The sequence below is a fragment of the Penicillium cinerascens genome, assembly GCF_028974065.1.
Source record: "Penicillium cinerascens strain IBT 15544 chromosome Unknown contig_16_segment0_segment0, whole genome shotgun sequence".
NCBI lineage: Eukaryota > Fungi > Ascomycota > Eurotiomycetes > Eurotiales > Aspergillaceae > Penicillium > Penicillium cinerascens.
Genome location: NW_026695286.1, coordinates 2,780,661 through 2,805,677, shown reverse-complemented (window position 1 = coordinate 2,805,677; position 25,017 = coordinate 2,780,661). Strand labels below are relative to the sequence as shown.

Sequence of the window (25,017 nt, the reverse complement as noted above, 5' to 3'; positions counted from 1 at the left end):
GTCTACGTCGTAGCAAGCTCGCAGTTATGGCACGTAAATCCATCATGCACGACCACGGCTGTGGATTCCATCAAACCAAAAAGCACCCACGTTGGGCTTGGGGCTCCATGGCTGGCGCCCTATGACGCAAATGGTGGAGATCATTCATAGTTCAGCATACCGCCAGAGCCGAAGCGGCAACAGCGATGGAGTGGGAGCTCCGTGGTATGCAGATGCAAGGGGAGCGGAGAAGCTGGGCCGGGGCATTTCACAAGCTGAAAGCTGCACGATCGCGATCGACTCGTGTAGATCGAACTCGATCTACGTCGTACAGCAGCAAGTTGGGAATAATTCAAGGGGGGCGTCCGGTGCAATGTAATCCGATAAAGATGGAAAAGATAGAGGAGAGAGAGGACAAAACCCCGCCCCTTAAGGAGTGGAGCGGGCGGAGATTCGTGCATTGTACAGTAAGGGTGGACTGATAAGGCGAAAAAAAGCGCAATCCTTCATTTTTCAGTATCAGGAGGCAAATTACCCAAAGGCCGAACTCGAGAGGGCCACATGTCACCCCCTGATCTCAGGAGATGGGAAGGTCGGAAAGGAAAATATGGGAACTAATTAAATTATCGAATATTCTAATTCTAATTAAATAGCGAAAGGAAGTCTATCGGCCAAGAATCCTCGGCCATTCACCGGGGCCCTTCACAACCCGCCGATTTGCCTCGTTTCTTTCCTTCCGTTTCGGATGAATTTGCCTCCCCGTACTTCAAACCCTCCCAAATAACAGGAGGGTCGAGGATAAGAAACAATCTGTAACGACGAGGCGACCCCGTCTCATTCTAAATTTAATCTCACATGCCTCTCAGCTTATGGTCAGCCATTACTTCTTCAGCCCACCCTCTCCGGCACAGCCCCGGGAATGGGATGAATAAACCCTCATTTGGTCCAGGGGAGTTCCTTTTTTTCATCGAGAATTCTCGAATCTCACGCTTTCTATCCTCGCTCGAGTCCTGCCGCGAGTGCTATCATCTGTAACATCACTGGTTGAAGGGCCCGAATCCGATCGGGGTCAACCACAGACGACATCCCGCAAACACCCTTAGCTCATCATCGGGCGGCGTCAAAGTTTCTTTTTTCCTCTTCCTACGTTTCCCCTCCTCGACCTTCAATTTACACACCCCGCTTCCCCTTCTCCTTTTCTCGACTTCCCAGCCTTTTTGGAGTCGCTTTTTTTTACCGGCGGCATCTTGAGTGTTAAATGGAAGCGCAATGGCTGCTGCGCAGAGCGGATCCGAGTTGCACGGCTATCCCGACATGAAGCCGGTCAAGTGAGTCCTTCGTTTCTATTTTTTTTTCGGGGGGTGTGGATAGTCATGAGGGGAAAACTTCATGACGAGGCTCGTCCTCTTACACCGCATTGCATGGAACATTCTTCCCTGCAGGCGCTGTCTCATTATACAAAGCCTTGGTCTACCCACCACCCCGCCACCACCTTGATCTTGCCCGGAACAATCCTCCAACGTTCGAGTAGAGATGGAGCGGGTCTGCTCGCACTCTCACGTCGTTTATAAAAACATCTCTACCGATGCACCGATGCAGTCCCATGGCTAACCCAATATCCATCACATAGCTCCGTCCCTGAAGACGACCAGATCGGGTCGAACGGGTCCACTCCCACGGGCATCGCAACACCTCAACCCGACCCCGCGGACAAGCGTCTGCCTTCCATCATGCACAACTACTTTCAGGTTGGTTCTTTCTCTGGTGATAAAGCGAGTCTGCCGCGGTTCTGGTCATGCCTGTCGAAATCCTCTGTGGACCCTCCATCGGCCGCACCCACCACCCCGGGCTCTTCCTCCGAGTCCTTCGTCATGTTGGAGCGCGAGGAAGAGCCTGAGAAGATGGAAGCACCGCACCCCAACTTGCCCACTCCTCCCCACTCCCTCCTCCAGACCGAATCGGACGAGATGGAACTCGGGACGAGTCTTGATAAGGAGGACGGGGGTTCGATCTTCAACACTTTGAAGAATTATCTCATTCCCCATAACGTCCCCGTCGACTCCCCTTCTCGCCGTCAAACTTCCCTGCCAGTCTCCAGCGTCTCTGACGACCCGGTCCTTGCCACCCATTTCTCCAATCCCACTCTCCCTCCTGCCCCGGATGCGTTACCATCCACCGAGGCTCCCTTATTCGACCACGAAAGGCCGCGTGCTTCAATCTCTTCCGAGAACCTTTCCAAGCTGACTGGAAAGGCACCCAACGCGGTGCCTCTAAAGAATACCCCGCCACTGACTCCCCGGGCTATGTCCAACGAGGAACCTGCCAAGAAAAAGTCCGCCTCCGTCACTTCGGCGCCCCGCGAGCCCGAGGCTGAGCCCGAGGTCGAAGCATCTCAACCAACCCAGGATAGCATGGACAGTTCCACCGACGAAATTACCATGAAGCTCGACGAGGCCTTCCCGCGTGAATCCTCGTCTTCCCCGCAGAACGGACCGCCTGTAGGACCACTTAAGGGAAAACTCTTTGTGAAGATCTCCGAGGCTCGCGGTTTACGTCCCAGTATCGATCCGTATGTCGTGTGCGTTTTTGAGTGGAACGAGTACATCTCCAAGGGTGCCAAGGATGGCGAAGAGGAACAAATACGGCGCCAGATGGATGCCGAGGCCGAGGCCGGTCGGCCGATGGCTATCCCGATGCGGAGTCGCCAAAGCAGTCACAACACCGCCCTGGATGGTGAACTCAAGGGGAGCATGCCCGTGACTGATCCCCACTGGGACCACGAGGCTGTCTTGTAAGTACTCTCGGTGTTGACCACCTGCCCTCGGCGTTTGTTTTTGCTAACACTGTGTCTTCAGTGATGTTCTGGGCGATCAGTCGGAAGTTGATGTCACTGTCTACGATCGCCACAACCAAGAGACTTTCCTGGGTCACGTTCGCCTCGGTATAAACCTGAAGGAGGACCATAGCCGACTGGAAGGATGGTTCCCTCTGGTTGGCCGTGCAGCGGGAGACAGCCAGGTTTCGGGTGAAATTCACCTTCAGATGCGATTTGAAATGACCGATCGCAGACAGGTCGGCCCGAACGACTTTGCGATCCTGAAGCTTATCGGCAAAGGAACCTTCGGTCAGGTCTATCAGGTTATGAAGAAGGACACCGAGCGCATCTACGCCATGAAGGTCTTGTCAAAGAAGGTGATTATCCAAAAGAAGGAGGTGGCACATACTTTGGGCGAGCGCAATATCCTAGTGCGGACCGCTATGACGGCCTCACCGTTCATCGTCGGCCTCAAGTTCTCCTTCCAGACCCCGACCGACCTTATTTTTGTCACGGATTACATGTCCGGTGGTGAATTGTTCTGGCATCTCCAGCGTGAAGGTCGCTTCCAGGAGGCCCGGGCCAAGTTCTACATCGCGGAACTGATCCTGGCACTGCAGCATCTTCATGATCATGACATTGTGTATCGGGATCTCAAGCCGGAGAACATCCTGTTGGATGCCAACGGTCATATTGCGCTCTGTGATTTCGGCCTCTCCAAGGCGAACCTGACACAAAACGACACCACCAACACCTTCTGCGGCACCACCGAGTATCTCGCCCCGGAGGTCCTGCTTGACGAGCAAGGTTACACGAAGATGGTCGATTTCTGGTCTTTGGGTGTTTTGGTCTTCGAGATGTGCTGTGGTTGGAGCCCGTTCTACGCCGAAGATACCCAGCAGATGTACAAAAACATCGCTTTCGGCAAGGTCCGATTCCCCCGTGATGCTCTCAGCACCGAGGGCCGCAACTTCGTGAAGGGTCTGCTCAACCGGAATCCCAAGCACCGGCTGGGAGCCAACGGTGATGCCAAGGAGCTGATGGCGCACCCGTTCTTCCACGACGTCGACTGGGATGCTCTGTGCCGCAAGGAGGTTATTCCCCCCTTCAAGCCGAAACTGCAGTCGGATACAGACACTTCTAATTTCGACCCTGAGTTCACCAATGCACTGGAGAACAACAACTCACTGAACGACCGCGCAGCGGCTCTGGCCAACGGCCTGATGCCTGCTGGTGCCACCCCTCTGTCCCCCGGTATGCAGGCCAACTTTAAGGGGTTCACCTTCGTAAACGAGAGTTCCATCGACCACCACGTGAAGGATCCCGGTGATGAAATGGACGAAGACCCGATCCACGATGAAACCTGGCAGCGCTCCCACCGTTCGCAGAACTCGACCGATCAGCGCATGGGCGGATTCCAGAAGGGAGAGGGTGCGGATTCCGGGATTTTCAACGTTGACGATAATTTTGACATGTGAAACGGTTTCTTTATTTGTCTCATTGATTTGCATGATCATGGAGTCTTGATCTGGCATTGAATCTTGTCCTGTACATGGCCTCGGATGCATCCCTTGGCGGCCCGCAGATATGGGTTTGCTTTTTGTTTTCTGTTCTTCATTTTGTCTGCCCGGGTGGTTCTTATTTGCTTTGTCTGTTTCTGCTCTGCAGAGGATGAACGCCGGCCATCACCACGGTCTTTGTGATTGTGTTTTCACCCCCGCGTTCTGTTCCACAGTTCAGCTACATACCCCGTCTTTCTTCATGTTGGAAGGCCTGCATTTGTGATGGACTCGGCGTGCACACGTTCTGTCCCCTGGCCTTGATCGCCTGATCGCTTTGGCTCGGAGCCGGATCATACACGCTTTTTTTTTGTCCAGCGAGTTAAATTTGTGCCTTTGGTTCTGGTTGGGATTGGATTACATCCGGGTACTCATGTCAGCGTTTTCTGGTCCTATCTATTTCTTTCTAGTCAAGCTCTGTTTTCCCACATTCATAAGACTCCGGCGCAACCGCGTCGCAGCTTTCATCTCCGGTATCATTTCTTAATTCTGTGGGTGGACCCTCTGGGGGTCTCCATGGAAGTCTTCCTAGTCCCTCCGGGTGATGCCATTCGGGAAAGAAGACCCGTGACCAAGTTGCTAGACCTTCGTGGCCAGGTCATCTGGCGAGAAAATCAATTAATGCCTTGGAGCTTTATACTCCTATTTTTTACGGCGTTCAGACGGGCATTCGGGTGAATAGGTGGCGTACGGTGGCGGGGCAAAGAGGGGGTTGATTCTTAGTATAGGTCTTGATTTGAGATTTGATACACAATCTTTTCTCACATTCACGGGCCTTATCTGAACCTATCCAGCAGATTCAACACATGTTTTAAGCCAAGTTCCCCTTCGGGGCTCTCTGGATATATACTTCTCTCCCGAGAGCCAAAATCAGATACTTTCTTAGATCATATCACAGCGGGCCGAATTGTCCTGGAATTTTTCACGAATATTCTATGTATCGTCATGTTAATTCCTATCCACATTTACGTCCTTGATTCGCTCTTTTAGAAACCTTCGAAGAGTCTAGATCGACTAGTTCCAAGGTTGCCGTGGGCATCGGGAACCCATTTCTTGTTCTGGAAAACCCGTCCTCCGACAAGCAAACCAATCGTGGGGCTTCCCCTCCCAACGATCAGAAACGCCATCTCCGGCATATTTTAGAAATAACCTAGCAGCCCCCAACTAAAAATCCTTTAAAATAATAACTAGCTGTCAGATCAAGTGGAAAATCAACCCGCTATGGCAACCCCTACGAGGAAAGAAACCACCAACGCGACATCCTCAAAAGAAACCAAACCTATCATCATTTCTCCATCATATACAACGAACACACCCTCCGAATCCTTCCCGAACATTTCTTACGGCGTCGTGTCATGGCACACGCTCTTCTCACAGCCCCAAACTCCAAACTCAGACCTAAGTGCCGGTATAGCAGTATGCCCCCCGAAAAACGGACATCTATGCGCCCACCGCCATGAACAGGCTGAAATCTACTATATCATTGAAGGAGAAGGAGAAGTCACGATTGATGGAGTAAAGAGCCAGGTCACGCAGGGGAGTTCGGTGTTTATTCCCTCTCATGCAGAGCATGGGATTGCGAACACGGGGTCTGGAGACCTGAGATGGTTTTATGTATTTCCGACGGCTGCGTTTGGGGATGTGGTTTATCGGTTTACGAAGGACGAGCCCGTTGGGGTGCAGCTTGGAATTTGGGATTGATGGCCAACGTGCTGCATGCATAATGATCAAGACAGTGAATATTTTGGATTGTTGATCTCAATTGACTAATTTAATGTACAGGTCCCTGCTCTTTGTCAGGCAGGCCTGCTCTAGGGACTTTATATTTTTGAATATTGCATCGTCGAGGTTTCTGCAAGATGCCATGTGCTGCTTGAGGGTACAGGGTGGCCGAAACTGTACCTGCCTTTTACCCTTTTCCGCCACGAAGTTCTATTTAGTCAGAATTTCACAGTGATACTTGAGGAGAAGCGAGACGAAGAGGAAGATCTTGATAGATAGGCTGACTGCTGTGGATATGGACAACTGCCCCATGAAGTACAGCACTTGCAGACAAGATCGACAGCTCGTGGAAGCGGACCTGAACTAGCCTCATGCAGAACCCTTGGAACCGCAGCGGGCTCATCGCGGCATCAGCACGCGGAAGTGGGGCCTGACGAATCCCTAATCTCAGATGGTGACGCCGGCAGAATGGCAACGTCACAGTGCAGGAGCCATGAGCACCAGGTAAAGGACGACGGTGGTTGCCAAGCGGAGAACCTGCCTTGTAGAGTGGTTTGACCGGACCAATCTACGGGCGCAGATCTTGATTGATCTCGGGGTGAGTTTGCCAGAGGGCCATCATGTTTTTGAGACCCGGTGGCAAAGCTATCCTGGAGTCGGAAATACTCCAAACCATTTGGAATTGATCGTAGAACGGGTTGTGGCAGTTCCCGGTGGTTCCTGGTAGGCGGTCGAATCGGAGCTGATCACCGTGGGCCCTGGATTTTTTGATTCCATCCGTTGTCAGGCTGTAGATCGTGTCTCACCGGGTGGCTGGGTGAAACCGAGCACGTTGCATCCTCAAAATGTACACCCTGCCAAGGCCGGTGATATACTCCGTACTACTGTATATTCCCAGAGGACTAATTGACGATCGTAAGAAAAGGAAGACGAACAGTGAAAAGGGGCAGACCCGCCATGGCCCACTTGGTTCAGGTACACTATGCCCGGCCCGGTCTAGCGCTGCAGCTCACGAACCGCTTTCTCACCACGCAGGGCCGTTCGCGTGACTGGAGGCGAAGCGTTCCCTTGCAGTTCCTGGTGTCCGGGCGGTCCAATAGTAAATGCCATCCGCAGTGAACTCGGGCTATTATAGGCGAAACCAGGTACCACGGCCATGGCGTGCCGCGACGACCATGACTCGACAAAACCCAGACGGGGAATAGCTCGGCGGATCCCGGCTGCATCGGGCATAGAACAATGGGGAACAGGTAGCGCAACCCCTGAACCGCCCCTGTCAAAGTTCTCCGTAGAACACATGCCTTATGTGGGGGTCGATCGCCATCTCTTTCCGGACCCTCATGAGAGTACAAGCGGCACGGCCTTTCTCTGGATGCTATTCTCTTCATGAACTTCCTCTGCGACTATTTACATTCTCATCATCTCCAGCTCTCCATCAGCAAGTGACATCCACTGGAATTTCCGTTTGCCGATCCTCAGGTGCATTACAACACGACCTCGTTTTTCTTTGGGCTGTGTACCCCCCCCCCCTACATTCCTGCCCCTCCGCCTTCTGTCCACCTTATTTTCCCCCTATACATCGCGCGACATCTCCGATGCTAGGCGAGCAACTTCACGATGAGTGTTGTTGCCAGTAGACCGGAGAGCCCTGCTGCGCCCTACGCCATACCCGGATCCAATTGCAGAGAATTTGCCGTGACCGTTCAGCCCGCATCGCGCACCTCCTCCATTTCCTCGTACCGAACGAACTACAGCGCGTCCACCGCCCCGACTGCATACTCGCCTTCCTCGCCGGCCTCCTCCTATCGCCAATTCGATTCGTTCGGCTCCATTGAAAAGCCTGTTGAACCCGTGCAGCGCCGACTACCCCAGGAGGTCTACGATGTTATCCTGAACCACCTAGAAACTTTGCACAAAGCACCGCACCAGACGGGTTGCACGACCTGTTTTCAACGCGACCTCCATGCCTTGTCCCTAACATGTCGGTCTTGGGAGAAGGCTGTTCGAGGACGACTGTAAGTCCCGAGCGTATCATCTGCCACGGCATCATTTACTCATGCAATATCTTTTAGTTACACCAAGATACACATCGTCGGGATTGATTCTCCGGCTCAACTAAAGAAATACCGTCTGAAGAGAGGCAGCCGCTTGAAGCTGCTACGACGCAGTCTGCGCGAACGGAAATTGCTAGCCAACCTCGTCCGCGAACTCAGGGTTCCCCAGTTGGACTTGCTCTTCACAACGACAAAGCAAAGCGCGCAATGGGAGGAATATCGCGACTTGGTCGCGTCCGTGGTCATGGTTTGCCCGAACCTGGAGCGCCTGTTGGGCCTGTCCATCCCTTATCATCACGAGTTTGACCGCCTTACACACGCGCTGTCAACTCGCAAGCGCTTGAAGGAACATACTTGGGTTCTGGGTGAGGCCGCAGAAGTTTCGGAGGTATCGCCTCGTAGCACCTCCTGTCCCGGAAGCCTGGGACCCTCCCAGATGTTTGAGTTCTTGAATTATCATGTGTCGTGGACGAACCTGGAGACCCTGATGCTTTATGGCTTGAATGGGAACGGAGCTCTGGAACCGAGTGTTTGCCTGCGCATGTTTGGTCTCTTGCCCTCCTTGCGACACTTGTGCATCTCTTCCTTCAACGAGGACGCGTTTGCGGACAGCACCTTGTTATGTCTGCCACAGCTGGAGTCTTTGAGATTGGAAAATCTGCCCGGTGTCACCGAGACTGGTCTCACACAATACACCTCGCGCCCCGAGTCTCGGTCACTCAAGTCACTCGCCCTGGTGGAGCAGAACATTGGGTCTTTGCTGGTCATTTCCAAGGTTCTCTCCTCACTTAGACAGCTTGAGCGTTTCAAGTTCGTGCAGGCAGAGAAATGTCCGATCATGCCAGATCAGGACATGATCCTTCAACCGATCTTGGCATCATCGAGCCTCAAGTTCCTCCATTGGGATGTGGCCTGTCCCGATCCCGGCACGGCGCTCACCCAGCTCAACAGTCTTCCTTTCCAGAAATCCCCGAAACTCACCGATACTCCCAACTCTCACCTCGCCCAAAGCATCCTGTCTGCTGGATTCCCTTGCCTCGAAACACTCCGCGCCCCTAACGACGTGGAACCTCCGGGTGCCCTGCAGGCAATTTGTCGACCTATCCTCAACGGCCAGGCTTTACTCAAGCCAGATCGGTACAGCCTGCCTCGCAGCTCACACGGCTCCGTCAGCACTCGGCCGCTTGCCCTGCCCGCAGGAAACAACCTGACTTCCTCTCGAATTCGTGCACAGACTTTTATCGATATGGCTATCAAAGACACGGAGAACGGCATGCCCGTGTTAATCCAGGATTACTCTGACAGTTATGTGCCTGACCATGCCCCGGCCGTTGAAGAAGAGCCCGAGCCCGAGGTTGATGACTACGGCATTTGGGCTGCATCTGAGCGATATAAGAACGAGCCACCCGAGCACGACGGTCCCAAGACTGTATACAAATTCCGGATGCCTGCTTTCATGGGCCGTTCCGGCCTCAGAGACCCTGCCACTGGAGCATCAATTCCCCGATTCCTCCTCCGTCCAGACATCTCCGGGCAAGAATCAGACGGTGGCTTGGTTGGGTGGAAGCATCTCCTTGCATCTAATCAGTCACTTTCGTATGCTGCCGGAATGGGCGTACATTGCTTCGACAGCAAAGCCAAAGCCATGCCCGATGCACCACCACCGCCACCCATTGAGGAAGTGGCTTCGCCGTCGTCTACTACGTCGCGATTCGGCTGGGGCAGCTTGAGCGGTCGGTCCAACACGGGCTGTCCGCCCACCCCCATAACACCAATCACACCCCTGAGCAACGTCTCAAACCATGCATTGCCCTGGGAGAAAGATACTTGCACCGGATCCTGGAACCACAAGATGGGCCGGGACTGGTGGTTCCACATGGAACGGGATCGCCCGGGAAACACAGAGCTTATCGACGTGAAGCAGCTCTTCTAACACGTCCAATCTTTCTACTCTCCTCTTGTCTCTATTACCACGCCATATACCCCGCACTTGTTCGACTCTTACGGTGCTCTGATTTTTGCTCTCTCCTTCTACGATACCATGCGCCTGGTCGCAACAGCCGGCGTTTGGTTCTAATTAGCACGACAGGCTCTATCCGGATTCACGCACTATCTCGGTCCTTTCCTTTCATTGTGTTCTTGTATATGATACCCGTGTTGGCGGGATTTTTGGTCTTTGCGTCGCTTATGTTTTCATGACTTGTTTGGCGCACAGGTATTCGGGTGGCTTGTGTTTGTTTCGTGTATCTGTGTCCGTTGACCTCCGATTTGTACAAACCTTGTACCACCACTGTACAGCACTTTTGTATTTAGTACCGATAATTCATGTTATATATTCGATCAAGCTTGCAATCTTCATCGTTAGTGCAGTAATTGACCCGTCCGTGTCTCTAGTCTTCTCTTCTTTCATTTCTCAGAGCCTTTTCTTGGCTCTGGAATGTGACATTCCACTTTGCAAAGGCGGAACATGTCTTTCGAAGTAAAGAATGGCGTATCATATAAAGCACAGCGAATAACAAATGACATGTATACCTCAGTTATGGGCTCTTTGTTAATATGACTCATCCGGGGTTTTCATCGGCCCGATAAGCGAATTGGGAACTGATAAGGATCGCTGCCCCTCGAAAATATCTCTCCACCCCCACCATTGCGCGTTGCGAGCTTGAGATTGAACAATCATGGATCCGGCAAAGCCCACTGAGCTGCCCGAGCGGCCTAAGGAGGCCGCCCCCGCAGATGCTGCCGCCGCCGAAGCAGGTCCGTCCAAGAAGGCTCTGAAGAAACTCCAGAAGGAGAAAGAGAAGGCCGAGAAGAGGGCCCGAGAAGGGCCTAAGGTCAAGGCCCCCAAGGAGAAGGCCCCTAAAGCTTCCAATGAGCCCCCTGCGCCCCGTGACCCCGACGCCATGTTCAAGGTCGGCTTCCTGAACGACGTTTACCAGGAGAGACCCATCTCCGAGGCCCATCCCAAGATCCGCACCCGTTTCCCGCCCGAGCCCAACGGTTTTCTTCACATCGGACACAGCAAGGCCATTGCTGTTAACTTTGGCTTCGCACGCTACCACGGAGGCGAGTGTATCCTCCGTTTCGACGACACGAACCCCGCCGGCGAGGAGGAGCGATACTATAACGCCATTCGCGACATTGTGGCCTGGCTCGGCTTCAAGCCCGTGCGGGAGACAAATGCCAGTGACAACTTTGAGCGTCTCTATGAACTCGCCGAGGAGCTTATCAAGCGCGATGGTGCTTATGTCTGTCACTGCACCAAGGCCGAGGTCAAGGCTCAGCGTGGTGAGGGGGAGGGTGGCCAGCGTGGCGGTCAGCGCTTTGCTTGCAGCCACCGCACGCGACCCATTGAGGAGTCTCTCACGGAGTTCCGCGCTATGCGTGATGGCAAGTACAAAGCCGGAGAGGCTGCTCTGCGCATGAAACAGGACCTGGAGGACCCCAACCCCCAGATGTGGGATTTGTTCGCATGGCGCATCCCGGAGAGCGACAAGGAGCATCACCATGCCAAGGGCCTAAAATGCTTCCCAACTTACGATTTCGCGCATTGCTTGTGTGATAGCATCGAGGGGATCACTCACTCGCTTTGCACAACTGAGTTTGAGCTCTCGCGTGTCTCTTACGAATGGCTTAACGACAAGCTTGACGTCTACCGTCCTATGCAGCGTGAATACGGCCGTCTCAACATCACCGGAACCGTTCTCTCCAAGCGCAAGATCATCCAATTGGTTAAGGAGGGCCATGTCCGTGACTGGGACGATCCTCGCCTGTATACCCTCATCGCCCTGCGTCGCCGTGGTGTTCCCCCAGGTGCCATCCTCTCCTTCGTCAATGAGCTCGGAGTCACCAAGGCCGTGACAAACGTGCAGATGCACAGATTCGATCAGAGCGTCCGCCAGTACTTGGAAACCACCGTTCCTCGCCTGATGGTCGTCCTCGAGCCTCTCAAGGTAGTCATCGACGACCTGGCCGATGACCACTTGGAAATGTGCGACGTGCCCTTCTCCAAGGACCCAGCCTTCGGAACCCACAACGTACCCTTCACCAAGACCGTCTACATCGAGCGATCCGACTTCCGCGAAGTCGACTCCGCCGACTACTTCCGCCTCGCCCCCGGCAAAACCGTCGGCCTCCTGAAGGCCCCCTACCCCATCACCGCCACAACCTTCGAAAAAGACTCCAACGGCGTCGTCACCGTCGTGCACGCCAAATACGAAAAGCCCGCTGAAGGCCAAGCCGCTGTCCGGCCCAAGACCTTCATCCACTGGGTCGCCGAGTCCCCTGCGCACAACAGCCCCATCCGTGCCGAGGTCCGCGCCTTTAGCCCGCTCTTCAAGTCCGAGGATCCCTCCGCGCACCCGGACGGGTTCCTCGCTGACATCGATCCCGAGTCCGAGCAAATCTACCACGGTGCTATGATTGAGACTGGCTTTAAAGATATTAGCAAGTCCGCGCCGTGGCCGAAGGCTGCTGCCGAGGGCGATGTGAAGAACAACAAGCACTCCATTCGCTTCCAGGGTATGCGGTCTGCGTACTTTGCGGTCGATAGGGAGTCGTCGGATGATCTTTCAAAGGTCATCCTTAACCGCATTGTTACTCTTAAGGATACTCAGGGTAAGAACTAAACGCGATTTGTAGGGGCTGAGGGTTTGCAGAGATTAGGTTCTTGGGGTGTGGATTTAGGGGGTGTTTTATATGGATTCATGACCATTGCATTTTGTTCGTTTCAGCTTTTTAGGTTTCGGAAAATGGAGAGATATACACACATCAGATATATAGCCGATAATTTCTAGCCAAGGTCTCGTGTGGACGTCTTGTTCTTTCTACATTTCGGTTTATGAGAAGAGGTTCTAGGGTATGTGGGTTTGATAAACCATTTCCGGGATTTGGGCATGGATTACTGCATTCGCTACCTATTAGGGCATACCTACCTATACTCCAAAAAGGGACTCTCGCAAGTCATCGCCTAGGTTGTACATAAAGGTGATCTACATTCCAAGCATAAAGGGAATTCTTTGACATCGCCAGTCTAAGATCATCATGTTATTTAGTTTACCTAAGTAGAGGCCCCCGCCCGCATGCATAGCGAATTACCGGCCCATTCAAGCCGCAGAAGCGTACATACATGACCGAGACACGGATAGAGGAACATAATAAGAAGCGAGAAAGGAGAAAGGAGAACAGGCAAGGCGCAATGCCCCAAGGACACACCCTAGACATAGATACCCATGTTGGTATCCTTCTTCTTGGCCTGGACTTCGGCGATAGCATCGACGTAGTTCTCATGGCCAACCTTAGTCATTCCCTTCCGCAGGGCAATCATACCCGCCTCAACACAGACAGCCTTGAGCTGCGCACCACCGAACTCATCCGTCGACCGGGCCAACTCCGCCCAGTTGACGCTGTCCTCAACCGACATCTTACGCGAGTGGATTTGCAAGATGTTGGCACGAGCTTCCTCGTTGGGCAGAGGGAACTCGATCTTGCGGTCCAGACGACCGGAACGCAACAGAGCCGGGTCCAGCACGTCGACACGATTAGTCGCGGCCAGGACCTTGATACGGTCGTCAGAGGCGAACCCGTCCAGCTGGTTCAGAAGCTCCAGCATCGTTCGCTGCACTTCACGGTCACCGGACTTCTCGGAGTCGAATCGCTTTGTGCCGACGGCATCCAGCTCGTCGATGAAGATGATTGAGGGGGCCTTCTCCTTTGCCAAGGCGAAGCAGTCGCGCACCAGCTTGGCGCCGTCACCGATGAACATCTGCACCAGTTGGGGACCGGCGAGCTTGAGGAAAGTTGCGTTTGTCTCGGCGGCGCAGGCTCGCGCCAGGAGTGTTTTACCGGTTCCGGGGGGTCCGTACATCAGAGCACCTGCAAGTTGGAAGTAGATTTTGTTAGTTCGCAAGATAAAACCCAAAGTTAAAAGTGGTTAGGGAGAGGCTGAACGCACCCTTCGGCGCCTTGATGCCAATTTTCTTGAACCGGTCGGCCTCCTTCATGGGCCATACGATAGCCTCGACAATTTCCTCGATCTGCTTGTCCAGACCACCAATATCCGTGTACTTCTCCGTTGGCTTCTCGTCGACCTCCATCGCCTTCACGCGGTTGTCATACTCCGCCGGTAGTGTGTCCAGGATGAGATATGAGTCCTTATTGACACCGATCAGGTCACCGGGCTTCAGCTTCTCGTGGTCGACGAGACCGATCAGCGGAAGGAAGATGGTTTGCCGGGTCGAGGTCTTGATGACGGCCGATTTGCCCACACGGGTGGCATCCAGGTCAATATTGGCCCCTTCCTCTGCAGCTTCGGCCTCCACGTCGAGGTCCAGGAGCTCGACCACATTTCCAACGAGGTATGGTAGTTGTCTATTAAAAGGCGGATCAATGTTAGTATGGATGGACTGCGGAGTTTGTTTGGCTGGAGGTCTTTGAAGCTCCGCGGAGCCCGGTATGGAGCTTGGGTTGGAAGACCCGCCCGGGCATCATTGGAATCGTACCTGTTGTTCTCGATCTTTTCTTGATTATCTTTGACCTTTTCTCTCATCGTGCTTTGCTCGTGTGTCAACCGTTGGAACTCGCTCTTCATGATCCGCATCTCGTTCTCCAGCATCCGCCGTCGCTTGACGATGTCTGCTGTGCTTGAGTGCAAAATTTCCTCATCCAAGAGCTCTTCCTCATCTTCCTTCTTCTCGGCGTCTTTCATCTCGGCGTCATCGTCGCCGGGCTTCTTGCCGTCGTCATCGCCCTGGTCTTGCTTCTTGTCTCTGGTCTCACGCTCCAGGTCGTCGAGGTCCTCGAGGGTCGACATGATGGGCGGGAATTCGAGTCGGAAGTGACGATCGGATAAAATTAGATAGAACCTAGTGAGAAACGGATGGCCGGTTCGGAGAGGGTGGGTGGAGGTGAAGGGATCGCAGAAGGTTGGAGAAGAGCTGTCGGTGGCCGAGCTCCATCAACGTCAGCCGTCACGTGATGCTATCAATAGTGTATTCTACGTCTAAACTCCATTTTAGATACAGTTCTAGGTACATCACCCTGCTGTTGAGAAAGGCATCTTGGAACAACCAATTTCCATCCTTGACCTAGTAGATGGAGTTTGGGTTGCTACTCGAGTGCGCATCATACATGTTTCCAAGGTTGTTCAACACCTTCTCCCGCCCATATTTAAGGAGACGGAATCGCGAAACAAAATCGTCATTGTTGACTTTTCGACGTTGTCAGTAAGTCTATAACAAGCCATTGCATCAAAAGAAAACTGTGGATGCCAGAGTCGATACGTACCGTAACCACCACACATCCTTCTCTTTCCAGTGAACTCAGAGCGGCCATGCAGCATTCGCCAGTTATCAAAGACTAGAAGTTCGGTAGGTTAGCTTTATGAGGAACCTATAGTTGATACTAACTCACTCAAGGCCGTTCCAGGTTCGAGTTGGGTCCATATTTGGCGACTGTGGTCATTCAAAATCTCATTGTAGCGTGCAGCCGCCTCGTACCACAATTTCTGGTGAGGCAATTCCCAGTCACTCTTTGGTGCCCGGTCATAATTGTTCCAGCGGATTTGGTAAACCGTGTTCATGTCCGGATGAACTGAAAGCACAGGGGCCTGGGCAGAAGGCTGGATGCAGACATCTTCGTTCCCGCTTGCGTGCCAAGGGTGCCTGTAATGAGTCAAAGCCTGATAAAGATCCGGCTCGGTTTGGCGTAGTGTGCGAGCAGCTGAGTACCCATCAACCAGTAGACTGGCTCCCCCGTGCCCATCTGTATGGGACAGAAGGTGGAAGAGCTGAAGTCGTGCAGGGTCCGTGAAATAGGTGTTGTCAGTATGGCCGCCCAAGAACTCGTTGGTATATGCCGTATCCTTGAAGGTGAGATCTGCAGTAAAATCCCAGAAGCCGCCTGTAAAGGAGCTATTAGCAATGTCAAAACAGAGATGATGTAGTCAATTCAAAATACCATAGTGCGTGTGGCGGATAAACGCAATTCTCTCGATCAAGGTCTTGGTTGACTCGGGGTCGACGGGAACGCCCTTGATAAAACAGAATCCCCATTTCCACTGGCAACCGTCAGTTAGTATACCTTGTTGCTTCACGGCGTAAAATGACTAGTTCTTGGGAACTTACGATCTCCTCCAGCCACTGGAGCACAGATTCATCTTTTGACATCACATCTTCGTATAAAACCGTGGGATAACCTTCCCCCTTTTGGGGGATATAGGCACTATGATCTCTACAAGTACAAATCAGAAAAATTCAAGCCACATCCATGGCATTATGGCCTTACCTGGGTTTTGGTGGGGAGTCAGTCTTTTTCAAATCTCGCGCGCCTAAAGTCACGTTTTGCTGGTGTGAGAGGAGCCAGTCCCACGGATAGATGCTTTCATGGCCATCAGACCCTATATCTGCGTCAGTCTCAACATTTCTCGGGGGTGGGATCGGCTCGGATGATCACATTTGATTTTCACATCTTTTTCGGCGGTTTCGACTTCACGAGCAGTGACGTCTGCAGGAACCTAGAACCATGAGCCCGTGAAGCTAGAATGATCTGGCAAACAATATACCTTGAAAGTATCAACGATTCTCTGCTTCGTGTCTGGATGAATGCATGTGGAGCATTGACAGTTTTCTCTGGTTGTTTGCGCTTCGTCAGTTGGAGTCCCTGCTAAAAGTCCTGCTTCTAGATACATACCTTAGGAAGAACGGCCCACTGTACATTCAAGTCAGCCAAAGTTAAACTCCAAAAAGAATTTTGCTTGTTCTGGATGACTGACAACTGCAAAAAGGGCGCATTGTCACGCCCTAAGCCGCCTTTGATGACCACGTATCCATGCGACCGAGACAATTCGGCCTTCTGCTCGTCATTTTCGTTGGCAAAGGTGTTGACAGAAGAATTTTCTATTGGATCTTCTGGCTTCAGCGGCAAATAAAATTTCCGTGTGTTGGATATCGCGCGCATGCCAGCAGTAGACCGCCAGCCCAACGCTCCGCCTTTAGGGAAAGAAGCTGCATATCGAGAAGCAATTGTCTGCTACAGCACCATGCCGGGGTATAAATAGTAAGCCGTCGAGCCCTAGCTAAAATATAGATCACTCGCATGCATGACCTACCAATTGGCTGCAGTTGGATGCATACGACCGTGCAAGGTGGGATCTGGTTGGTATATTAGCCTCGGTGTCGCGATTACGGGTCAGTAATGTATCATACCTGACATTGCTCCGCAGAGAAGTCACCCTAAACATTGCAAAGTTACTCACACTCATTTGAAAAGGTTCAGCCTACGCTTCCTGGTGTTTGAAGGTGGATTGACAGACATGTGATGTGAATCCGGGGAGCGGCCGCAGCCGAGATAGTCACGTGCTCTTTCTGGGGTGTATAATTTCAAAGGGCATAATTAACTCAAGTCCAAAGTTTGTAAATAAACAGCCGTGCAAAAGGATTGATCGCGATGAAAGTTGTCCATTCGCTACAAATGTCGGGTATTCATTCTCGGCCATTTTTGGAGTAACCGAACTAAATACTACATGTATATACAACCAACGATTCCTCCCAATATTCAAAATCAGCTAAATATTTAGAGCTTGCTCTTTGCTCCGGCCACCTTGAGCAGAGCCCGACCGTTGCTCAAAACAACTTTGCCAGTCTGGTTCTTAGTGACAAAGCGGACCTCCTCGAAACCATCCGCCTGAGCATTGCCCATCCGCCAAATCTCGGTGGTGAGCTGGTCACCCGGCCGCACGGGCGAAGCAAAGCGGGCTTGGAATTCCTTCATGTTAGCGGGGTCGCTGCCACCAAGCTCCCGCAGGATACCATGGGCAGTACAGTTCCAGCTGAACAGGCCGTGGATGATGGTTCCGCCGAAGCCCATCTTCTTGCCGGGCTCGGGGGTGGCGTGCAAAGGGTTGTAGTCGCCGTTCAGGCTAAATTTCAAACAGTCAGCATGCTTCACGAATCGAGGAAAGAGTGCCCGGTCATACCGGTACAAGTGGGCAGTCTCCATGTTGGTCTGAACAACGTGAATAGCATCGGGGCTCTTGCCCTCGGGAGGAGGGAAGTTAACAGTAGAAGGACCTATACCGGCGGTTTAGTTAATTTGCAATACCTTAACGACATTTGAGACTCACCTTTAGGGCCACCCCAGTTACCCTGGCCGACCAAGAAGCCGCTGCTCAGAACCTTGGAATACACCTCACCGCTCTCCTTATCAACGATTGACTGTTCAGTCTCAATGACAGTGCCGGGCTTGCCCTTGTCGTAGACACCGATGACCTTGTTGCGCAACTCGAACTTGCGGCCCGCGCTGGTCGGAGGGAGCGGCTTCAGGACGGTAATCTTGCGCTGGCCATCAACGCTGTGGCGGTAATCCAATTCGGGAACACCGGGAATGTGAACCGCCTTCTGGCGCGCATAGAAATCAATCACTTCCTGATCGGTGAGTTTGAAGGCTAGTCAATCGAGTCCATGTCAGTGCTCGGCTACAAATGGATATTTCCGTGCCATGCTACATACGGAGGATCACGGGGTAGGTGGGGAAGACTGAGAAGTTCGGGTGCAGCTCCTGAGTAGAATTGTTAGGCTTGCCGACTAGGGCTTCATCGGGCCTTGGAGCTTACGTAGAGGAAGTGCAACTCGTCGACCTTGACGCCGATGCTGTTCGCGAACAGCAGGACGTCTCGCTTCTGCCAGGACACCTGTTGGGCAGGGAATTCGTGGCCAGCTCCGGGGGCAGACATTTTGAAGGATTATATGCAATTATACCAGAGAAATTCAGAGGGAAATGCAGAAACAAAAGAGGGAGGAGAAATGCGCGGAGAAGAAGCTAAAGTAGAACCGAACAATTGCGGGGCGGCTCTGGGCCGAGGATCTGATAATGATTTCTTACCGTCTTAGCCGACGACAACGCCATGGCCTTGCCTTGAATCTGTTATTTTCTGCTCTGCGATCTACACATTAATTTACGATTTGATTTGACAGTTGAACCAAGTTGTAGACATAAGAAGCGTCGGAGTTGCTAGACTAAGCATCGACTCGGGGTATATCTACTTGGAAATCGAGGAGCTTCATAATCATCTCTCCGTATCGCGCCATGTAGTAATGCCTTTTCCCTGCCACCCAATAAACAACAATATTAACGCCGAAAGAAATCGAGGCCGGAGAGATCTTCAATCGCCCTGTGCAAATCCATACGGGCCCATGCTATGCTGCATTGCATTTGGAGATGAGCCACTTTCTCGAACAAAAGACGCGGAATATCGAATAAGTCATATTACGAAGAATGAGTCGTAAATCCCATGATTAGCAAGATCAGCACATGCGGTAGGAGCAACCACCCTCGGCGAAGCGAGTGGGGTCGTTGGTCTCGAACTTGTACGAAAGGTTGATGTCCAGGTCGCGCTTGTTCTTGTCGTTGGGACGGTTCTCGAGCCAGCCGGAGACCTTCTCCCCCTCCTCGATAGTAAGAACATCACGCAGGTAGAAGACAGTCTGTTTCCAGTGGGTGTACTTGGCGTGAGGACCGGTGGAGAAGTGGATGGGCTTGTGGCAGGCGCTGAACTCGATGTCGAACCAGGAAATCAGGGCGTGGATGAAGTCGCTGCGACGCGCGGTGAGCTCGTAGGGAACCTTGAAGGCAAGGTCGGCCGCGGTGACGGTGTTGAGATCGAAGGTGATGATGGGGCAAGGATCGGTGACGAGAGCCTTCATCTCGACAGTGTCGACGAGAGGCTCGGTGAGCGCGATCTCCTTCATGGGGCTGTAGTCGAAACCGTAGACGTTGTCCCAGACTTTAAAATAATTAGCGCCAAGCAGGGAGGCCGCAAATTCGAGTTCTTTGCTTACATCCGATCTTGTCATCCTTGTACTCGCCGTCTTCAATGGCAGCCACGTACATAGTGGCCTTGTCGGGGAAGATCAGACCGCCGGGGTTGAGGTAGGTGTCACGGGCGTAGAGGACGGTGTCAAGCATGGACTCATAGAGAAGGAAGTAGCCCATCCACTCGGAGATGATGATATCGACCTTGGGGAAGGGAAGGTGAACCTCCTCCATCTTGCCCTGAAGGAGAGTGATCTTGTCGGTCAGGCCGTTGGCGGCGACAATTTCCTTGGCCTTTTCGATGATGGAGGACATATCGACACCAATAACATGCTTGGCACCAGCGCGAGCAGCGAACCTGATCAATTTTATCAATGGCCGATCATCAGTATATTTTTGCTTGTAGGCACATACATGCTCAGAATACCGGTACCGCAGCCAACGTCAAGGACAACCTTGTCCTTGAAGATGTGGCGGTTTTGGTAGATGGAATCGCGGTAGGAACGGGTACGGACATCATCTTTCTGTAAAGAAAGAAATAATCAGTCAGGATATCGTTCCGCGCATCGAGTCTCGTAAGAGCGGACTTACCAGCATCTCCTCGTGGATCCCTGCGTGGCAAAGAAAACTCGTTAGTCAAAGAAAACCTCAGCCTGAACGGCGTAATCGATATTATTTACCGTGGTGATCGTAGCTATTAATCAATTAGCGATCGGCCGGCGACAACGTTATAATAGGAGCAACTCATCAGGAATTCTTACCTCGTGAAGTAGCGCACCTCGGAATGCTCCATGCCAACCATGCGATCAGCGCTGCTGGAGATAACGCCAGTAGGCTCGGGGGTTCCGGATCCTTCCATCTTGTCGAGACAAATAATATGGAATGAAGAATATGAAAATGGAAAGGGGAGGACTAGAGGGAAAAAAGGATCAGACGAAAGACCTAAGGAGTTTGCCCGCAACTTTTTTTTCGAGTCCTCAAGCGCCAAGCTTCAACTCCAATTCCCTGCCCGCACTAAGCCCATTTGGGTAATAACGTGATACAGCAAGCCCTGATTCCCGTAGGGCTAACCTATAGTCTGTATACATAGCTGCGGTTAAGCAAGTTACCTTACGATACCGTCAATCGAATAATGAAATGAATCTTATAAGCTAAAAGATATTATCTTTGTGAGTTTAGAGAGCTGGAGTTTAACGAGACTTTGGTCTCGCGAGTGCAGCTTGTTAAGGATTGTAGAAAGAACCATTGAAAGTAAGAGGTATGCGGTGGTCATGTACAGAGAGAGACATAGCCAAAGAATCCAATTCAACGGGTATTTGTTCAGGAACTAGTGTAGAATAATGACTGCATTAAACAACAACAAGCATGAGATCTACAGTCCATGGTTCATCACTCGGGAGATGAGCTGTCAACAACTGCTGCCAAGACCCGCGAGAGCCTCGCAATGCGGCCCGGAGCTCCGCCAACTTTCCTCCTGCTTCCCACCCCCGAAGTTGATCACCATGAACCTGGGCGCCTATAGAGTGAGCTCCACCACTCTCCTAGCCCTCATTTTTCTGGCCCTCTTTATTGGCCACACCGCTGCCTCCTTGGGAGACCACCTCCCGGACTTCAAAGAATGTGTCCAGGTAAGCTTTCCCCAGGTTCAGGAGACCCTGTGGCACGTGTCTAACAACAACAGGTCTGTAAAACCGAGAACTGCCAGGGCGGCAATTCGGTGCTACGTACGTCTCCCCATCATTGCCCTTCAATATTCCCTTCTGACCTCGTCCAGCTCTGCACCACCGTCTGTTGCTATGGACCTGCCCAGCCGAGTGCGACTATACCTGCCAACATGTCATTACCGACCGCCGAGTCTCGCGTGACCCTCCGATGCTGAACCCAGTCGTTCAGTTCCACGGCAAATGGCCCTTCCGAAGAATCCTGGGGATGCAAGAGCCCTTTTCAGTTCTCTTTTCCTTCTTCAACTTCGCGGCCCATTGGCATGGCATGTCCCGAATCCAGGAGTCGATCCCTGCCTGGCACTCCCTCCGGAAATACTACATGACCTTCGGATATATCGGATTGGCCAGCTGGACATTCAGCATGATCTTCCACACCAGGGATTTCGGTATAACCGAGAAGCTGGATTATTGGGCGGCTGGGGCCAGCGTCCTGTACGGCCTGTACCTGTCCGTGGTCCGCATTCTGCGCCTGGACTTGGAAAACCCCCAGTACCGCCCCACCTTGCGTCGTCTGTGGACGGGTATCTGTATTACGCTCTACGCGCTGCATGTTAGCTATCTCACTTTCTGGTCGTGGGATTACACGTACAACATGGCCGCCAACGTCGCAGTGGGCATCATCCAAAACCTGATGTGGACGGTATTCAGTATTTTCCGGTACCAGAAATATCTCAAATCGTGGACGGCTTGGCCCGGAATGATCGTTGCGTGGATCATCCTGGCCATGAGTCTGGAGTTGCTCGACTTCCCGCCGTGGCATGGCTTGATTGATGCGCACAGCCTGTGGCATCTGGGCACTGTCGTCCCCACCGCTTGGTGGTACTCGTGAGTCTTCTCGCCGTGCGCTGTCCGTTCCCCGTTCTCATTACTAATGGATTGGTAGGTTCCTCATCAAGGATGCGCAGGATGATATCGCAGGCAACCGGCTCAAGGCCTAGGAAATGGGGTGGGAACCATATATAGCCAAATATGCCGAGGGCATCATGTGCGATCATATCAGAACATGTACTATGTACAGCAGTAGAGGGTCCCGGTGACCCTGTTGCTAATAATAAAATAATATCTGAACATCTCCCCACCTTTGTTTATCCGCCACAATTTCCACGACCGGCAATGCGGGTGGAGCCGTAATGCCACGTCTCGCTACCGCTTCCCAGCAGCTGTTTCCTTGCTTTTCCCCGCCGCGCAGCTCACCGCTAGGGTCGTCGCAATAAACTCGTCTCACCCGACCAAGCCCCTCGTCCCTTTTTCTGTTTCAAGTACTCCTCTCTCCCTCCCCAACTCACTCACGGAGATTCTTCTTCGAGCGCCTGTCCGGTCTCGACATTCCTCTGCTATTCTCATTTGATCGCAGCAAATTCGCGCCACAATGGCGTCTCCCGCGGTTAAGAAAGCAATCTCCGAGGCTGCGCTGCAGTACCAAAAGCCCGAGGGCAAGGTGTTCGAGTATGGCACCGCAGGGGTAAGTCGCGCTACCGTGAGGAATCCACTTCCGAGCTCTGGCTAACTAAACTCTTTGCGCTTGTAGTTCCGCATGAAGGCGTAAGTTTCCTTAACCAGGATCAGCCCCGCATCCCCGCGATCGTCCCTTTGTTGACGTGGGCTTTCTCTAACGTTGGGTGAGCAGTGATCTTCTCAACACTGTCGTTTTCGCTGTCGGTCTGCTTGCCGGTCTGCGCTCGAAGAAGCTCAGCGGACAATGGATTGGTGTTATGGTGACTGCCAGCCATAACCCTGCCGAGGACAATGGAGTTAAGCTGGTTGACCCGATGGTGAGTAAATAATTGAGCCCTCCACGCCACGACTCATAGGTCACTTTTCTGACATGGAATCATTAGGGCGAGATGCTTGAAGTAAGACTAATCCACGAATACCCGATCGAATTGAATCCCCAATCTTACATTCCGATCTAGGCTGAGTGGGAGGCGTACGCAACCAAGCTAGCCAATGCCCCTCTGGAGTCCATTGCCGATGTTTACGATGAGTTGGCCAAGGAGATCGATGTCAAGATGACCAATCCCGCTCGCGTCGTCTTTGCTCGTGACACCCGTGCCTCTGGCTCCCGTCTGGTGGGCGTGCTCAACGCCGCGCTTACGGCCACCGAGGTTGAGTTCATCGACTTCAAGTACATGACTACTCCTCAACTTCACTACGTTGTGCGCTGCAAGAACACTCTCGGAACACAATATGAGTATGGTGAGCCCAGTGAGAAGGGATACTACGAGAAACTTGCACAGTCCTTCCAGAAGGTCATGCGAGGAGTCAAGGTTCAGGGTAACTTGACTGTTGACTGCGCCAATGGCGTCGGAGGTCCCAAATTGAGGGAGCTCATGAAGTTCCTTTCTGGAATCGATATCAAGGTTGTCAATGACGATGTCATCAACCCCGACAGCCTGAACTTCGACGTGAGTTATCCTCTGCGCTCGTCTGTCGCTACCGCATATGATTGACTTTTCTCCAGTGTGGTGCCGACTACGTCAAGACCAAGCAGCGCGCTCCGCCCTCTTCCAAGGCTGGCGCTCTTGATCGCTGCGCCTCCCTGGACGGTGATGCCGACCGTCTGGTTTATTACTTCCAGGACGAGAGCAACGTGTTCCGTCTTCTGGACGGTGACCGCATTGCCACTCTCGCCGCCTCTTTCATTGGAGACCTTGCTCGCAACGCTGGCATTGCCCAGAAGCTCAAGATTGGCGTTGTCCAGACCGCCTACGCCAATGGCGCAAGTACTGACTACATTGAAAAGGTGCTCAAGCTCCCCATCATCTGCACCAACACCGGTGTGAAGCACCTCCACCACGCCGCTCTCCGCTTCGACGTCGGCGTCTACTTTGAAGCTAACGGCCACGGCACCGTAACCTTCTCGGAGAATGCTATGAAGACTATCAAGAACACCGAGCCCCAGTCGCCGGCTCAGCAGCATGCCCTGGAGTGCCTCCAGGCCCTGACCGATCTGATCAACCAGGCTGTCGGCGATGCTCTCTCCGACATGCTTCTCGTCGAGGCCATCCTTGCCCACAAGGGCTGGTCTCCTAAGGAGTGGCTGGGCACCTACACCGATCTACCCTCCCGCCTTGTGCGCGTCGAGGTCAAGGACCGCTCTATCTTCAAGGCCTACGATGCTGAGCGCAAGCTGGAGTCTCCTGCCGGCCTCCAAGCCCAGATTGAGTCCCTGATGTCTCGATACAACAAGGGCCGCAGCTTCGCTCGTGCCAGTGGTACCGAAGATGCCGTCCGTGTCTATGCTGAGGCCGCTAGCCGGTCCGAAGCGGACGACCTGGCTACCCGTGTTGCCAACGCTGTTAGCGAGGCGGGTGTCGATGCCCAGTAGGCCTGGACGGCCCTGGGATGACGTCCAT

General features: G+C 52.8%; 10 protein-coding genes across 10 annotated transcripts; 6 read left to right on the top strand and 4 right to left on the bottom strand.

Annotated features, from left to right (window-relative positions):
* Positions 1–1,171: 1,171 nt before the first annotated feature.
* On the top strand, positions 1,172–4,272 carry schA (serine/threonine protein kinase SCH9; the record flags this gene model as incomplete). Its single annotated transcript, XM_058448105.1, has 3 exons — positions 1,172–1,307; positions 1,610–2,770; positions 2,835–4,272. Exons 1-3 carry the CDS (start codon positions 1,249–1,251, stop codon positions 4,270–4,272), a joined length of 2,658 nt encoding a protein of 885 aa, XP_058313516.1. The 5' UTR covers positions 1,172–1,248.
* Positions 4,273–5,574: 1,302 nt separating this feature from the next.
* Positions 5,575–6,054, top strand: N7498_001041 (cupin domain-containing protein; the record flags this gene model as incomplete). The annotated part of the gene is made up of 1 exon (XM_058448104.1): positions 5,575–6,054. One exon carries the CDS (start codon positions 5,575–5,577, stop codon positions 6,052–6,054), a length of 480 nt encoding a protein of 159 aa, XP_058313515.1.
* Positions 6,055–7,692: 1,638 nt separating this feature from the next.
* N7498_001040 (uncharacterized protein) lies at positions 7,693–10,062 on the top strand (the record flags this gene model as incomplete). Its single annotated transcript, XM_058448103.1, has 2 exons — positions 7,693–8,090; positions 8,148–10,062. The coding sequence occupies 2 exons, from the start codon at positions 7,693–7,695 to the stop codon at positions 10,060–10,062; spliced, it is 2,313 nt and encodes a 770-aa protein (XP_058313514.1).
* A 745-nt stretch (positions 10,063–10,807) lies between these two features.
* Positions 10,808–12,757, top strand: N7498_001039 (glutamine--tRNA ligase; the record flags this gene model as incomplete). The annotated part of the gene is made up of 1 exon (XM_058448102.1): positions 10,808–12,757. The coding sequence occupies one exon, from the start codon at positions 10,808–10,810 to the stop codon at positions 12,755–12,757; it is 1,950 nt and encodes a 649-aa protein (XP_058313513.1).
* Positions 12,758–13,344: 587 nt separating this feature from the next.
* On the bottom strand, positions 13,345–14,940 carry N7498_001038 (proteasome regulatory particle base subunit RPT5; the record flags this gene model as incomplete). Its single annotated transcript, XM_058448101.1, has 3 exons — positions 13,345–14,003; positions 14,083–14,498; positions 14,630–14,940. 3 exons carry the CDS (start codon positions 14,938–14,940, stop codon positions 13,345–13,347), a joined length of 1,386 nt encoding a protein of 461 aa, XP_058313512.1.
* A 274-nt stretch (positions 14,941–15,214) lies between these two features.
* Positions 15,215–16,294, bottom strand: N7498_001037 (putative trimethyllysine dioxygenase TmlH; the record flags this gene model as incomplete). The annotated part of the gene is made up of 5 exons (XM_058448100.1): positions 15,215–15,336; positions 15,414–15,485; positions 15,540–16,028; positions 16,086–16,185; positions 16,253–16,294. The coding sequence occupies 5 exons, from the start codon at positions 16,292–16,294 to the stop codon at positions 15,215–15,217; spliced, it is 825 nt and encodes a 274-aa protein (XP_058313511.1).
* A 1,405-nt stretch (positions 16,295–17,699) lies between these two features.
* N7498_001036 (putative peroxisomal dehydratase) lies at positions 17,700–18,858 on the bottom strand (the record flags this gene model as incomplete). Its single annotated transcript, XM_058448099.1, has 5 exons — positions 17,700–18,045; positions 18,103–18,196; positions 18,250–18,570; positions 18,635–18,683; positions 18,739–18,858. The coding sequence occupies 5 exons, from the start codon at positions 18,856–18,858 to the stop codon at positions 17,700–17,702; spliced, it is 930 nt and encodes a 309-aa protein (XP_058313510.1).
* A 571-nt stretch (positions 18,859–19,429) lies between these two features.
* Positions 19,430–20,796, bottom strand: rmtA (protein-arginine omega-N methyltransferase HMT1; the record flags this gene model as incomplete). The annotated part of the gene is made up of 6 exons (XM_058448098.1): positions 19,430–19,908; positions 19,964–20,295; positions 20,352–20,461; positions 20,529–20,548; positions 20,618–20,631; positions 20,699–20,796. 6 exons carry the CDS (start codon positions 20,794–20,796, stop codon positions 19,430–19,432), a joined length of 1,053 nt encoding a protein of 350 aa, XP_058313509.1.
* Positions 20,797–21,439: 643 nt separating this feature from the next.
* N7498_001034 (PGAP3/PER1 family protein) lies at positions 21,440–22,599 on the top strand (the record flags this gene model as incomplete). The annotated part of the gene is made up of 4 exons (XM_058448097.1): positions 21,440–21,565; positions 21,619–21,661; positions 21,712–22,486; positions 22,545–22,599. The coding sequence occupies 4 exons, from the start codon at positions 21,440–21,442 to the stop codon at positions 22,597–22,599; spliced, it is 999 nt and encodes a 332-aa protein (XP_058313508.1).
* Positions 22,600–23,030: 431 nt separating this feature from the next.
* On the top strand, positions 23,031–24,989 carry agm1 (phosphoacetylglucosamine mutase PCM1; the record flags this gene model as incomplete). Its single annotated transcript, XM_058448096.1, has 6 exons — positions 23,031–23,123; positions 23,190–23,203; positions 23,289–23,433; positions 23,500–23,514; positions 23,575–24,066; positions 24,123–24,989. The coding sequence occupies 6 exons, from the start codon at positions 23,031–23,033 to the stop codon at positions 24,987–24,989; spliced, it is 1,626 nt and encodes a 541-aa protein (XP_058313507.1).
* Between the last annotated feature and the right edge of the window lie 28 nt (positions 24,990–25,017).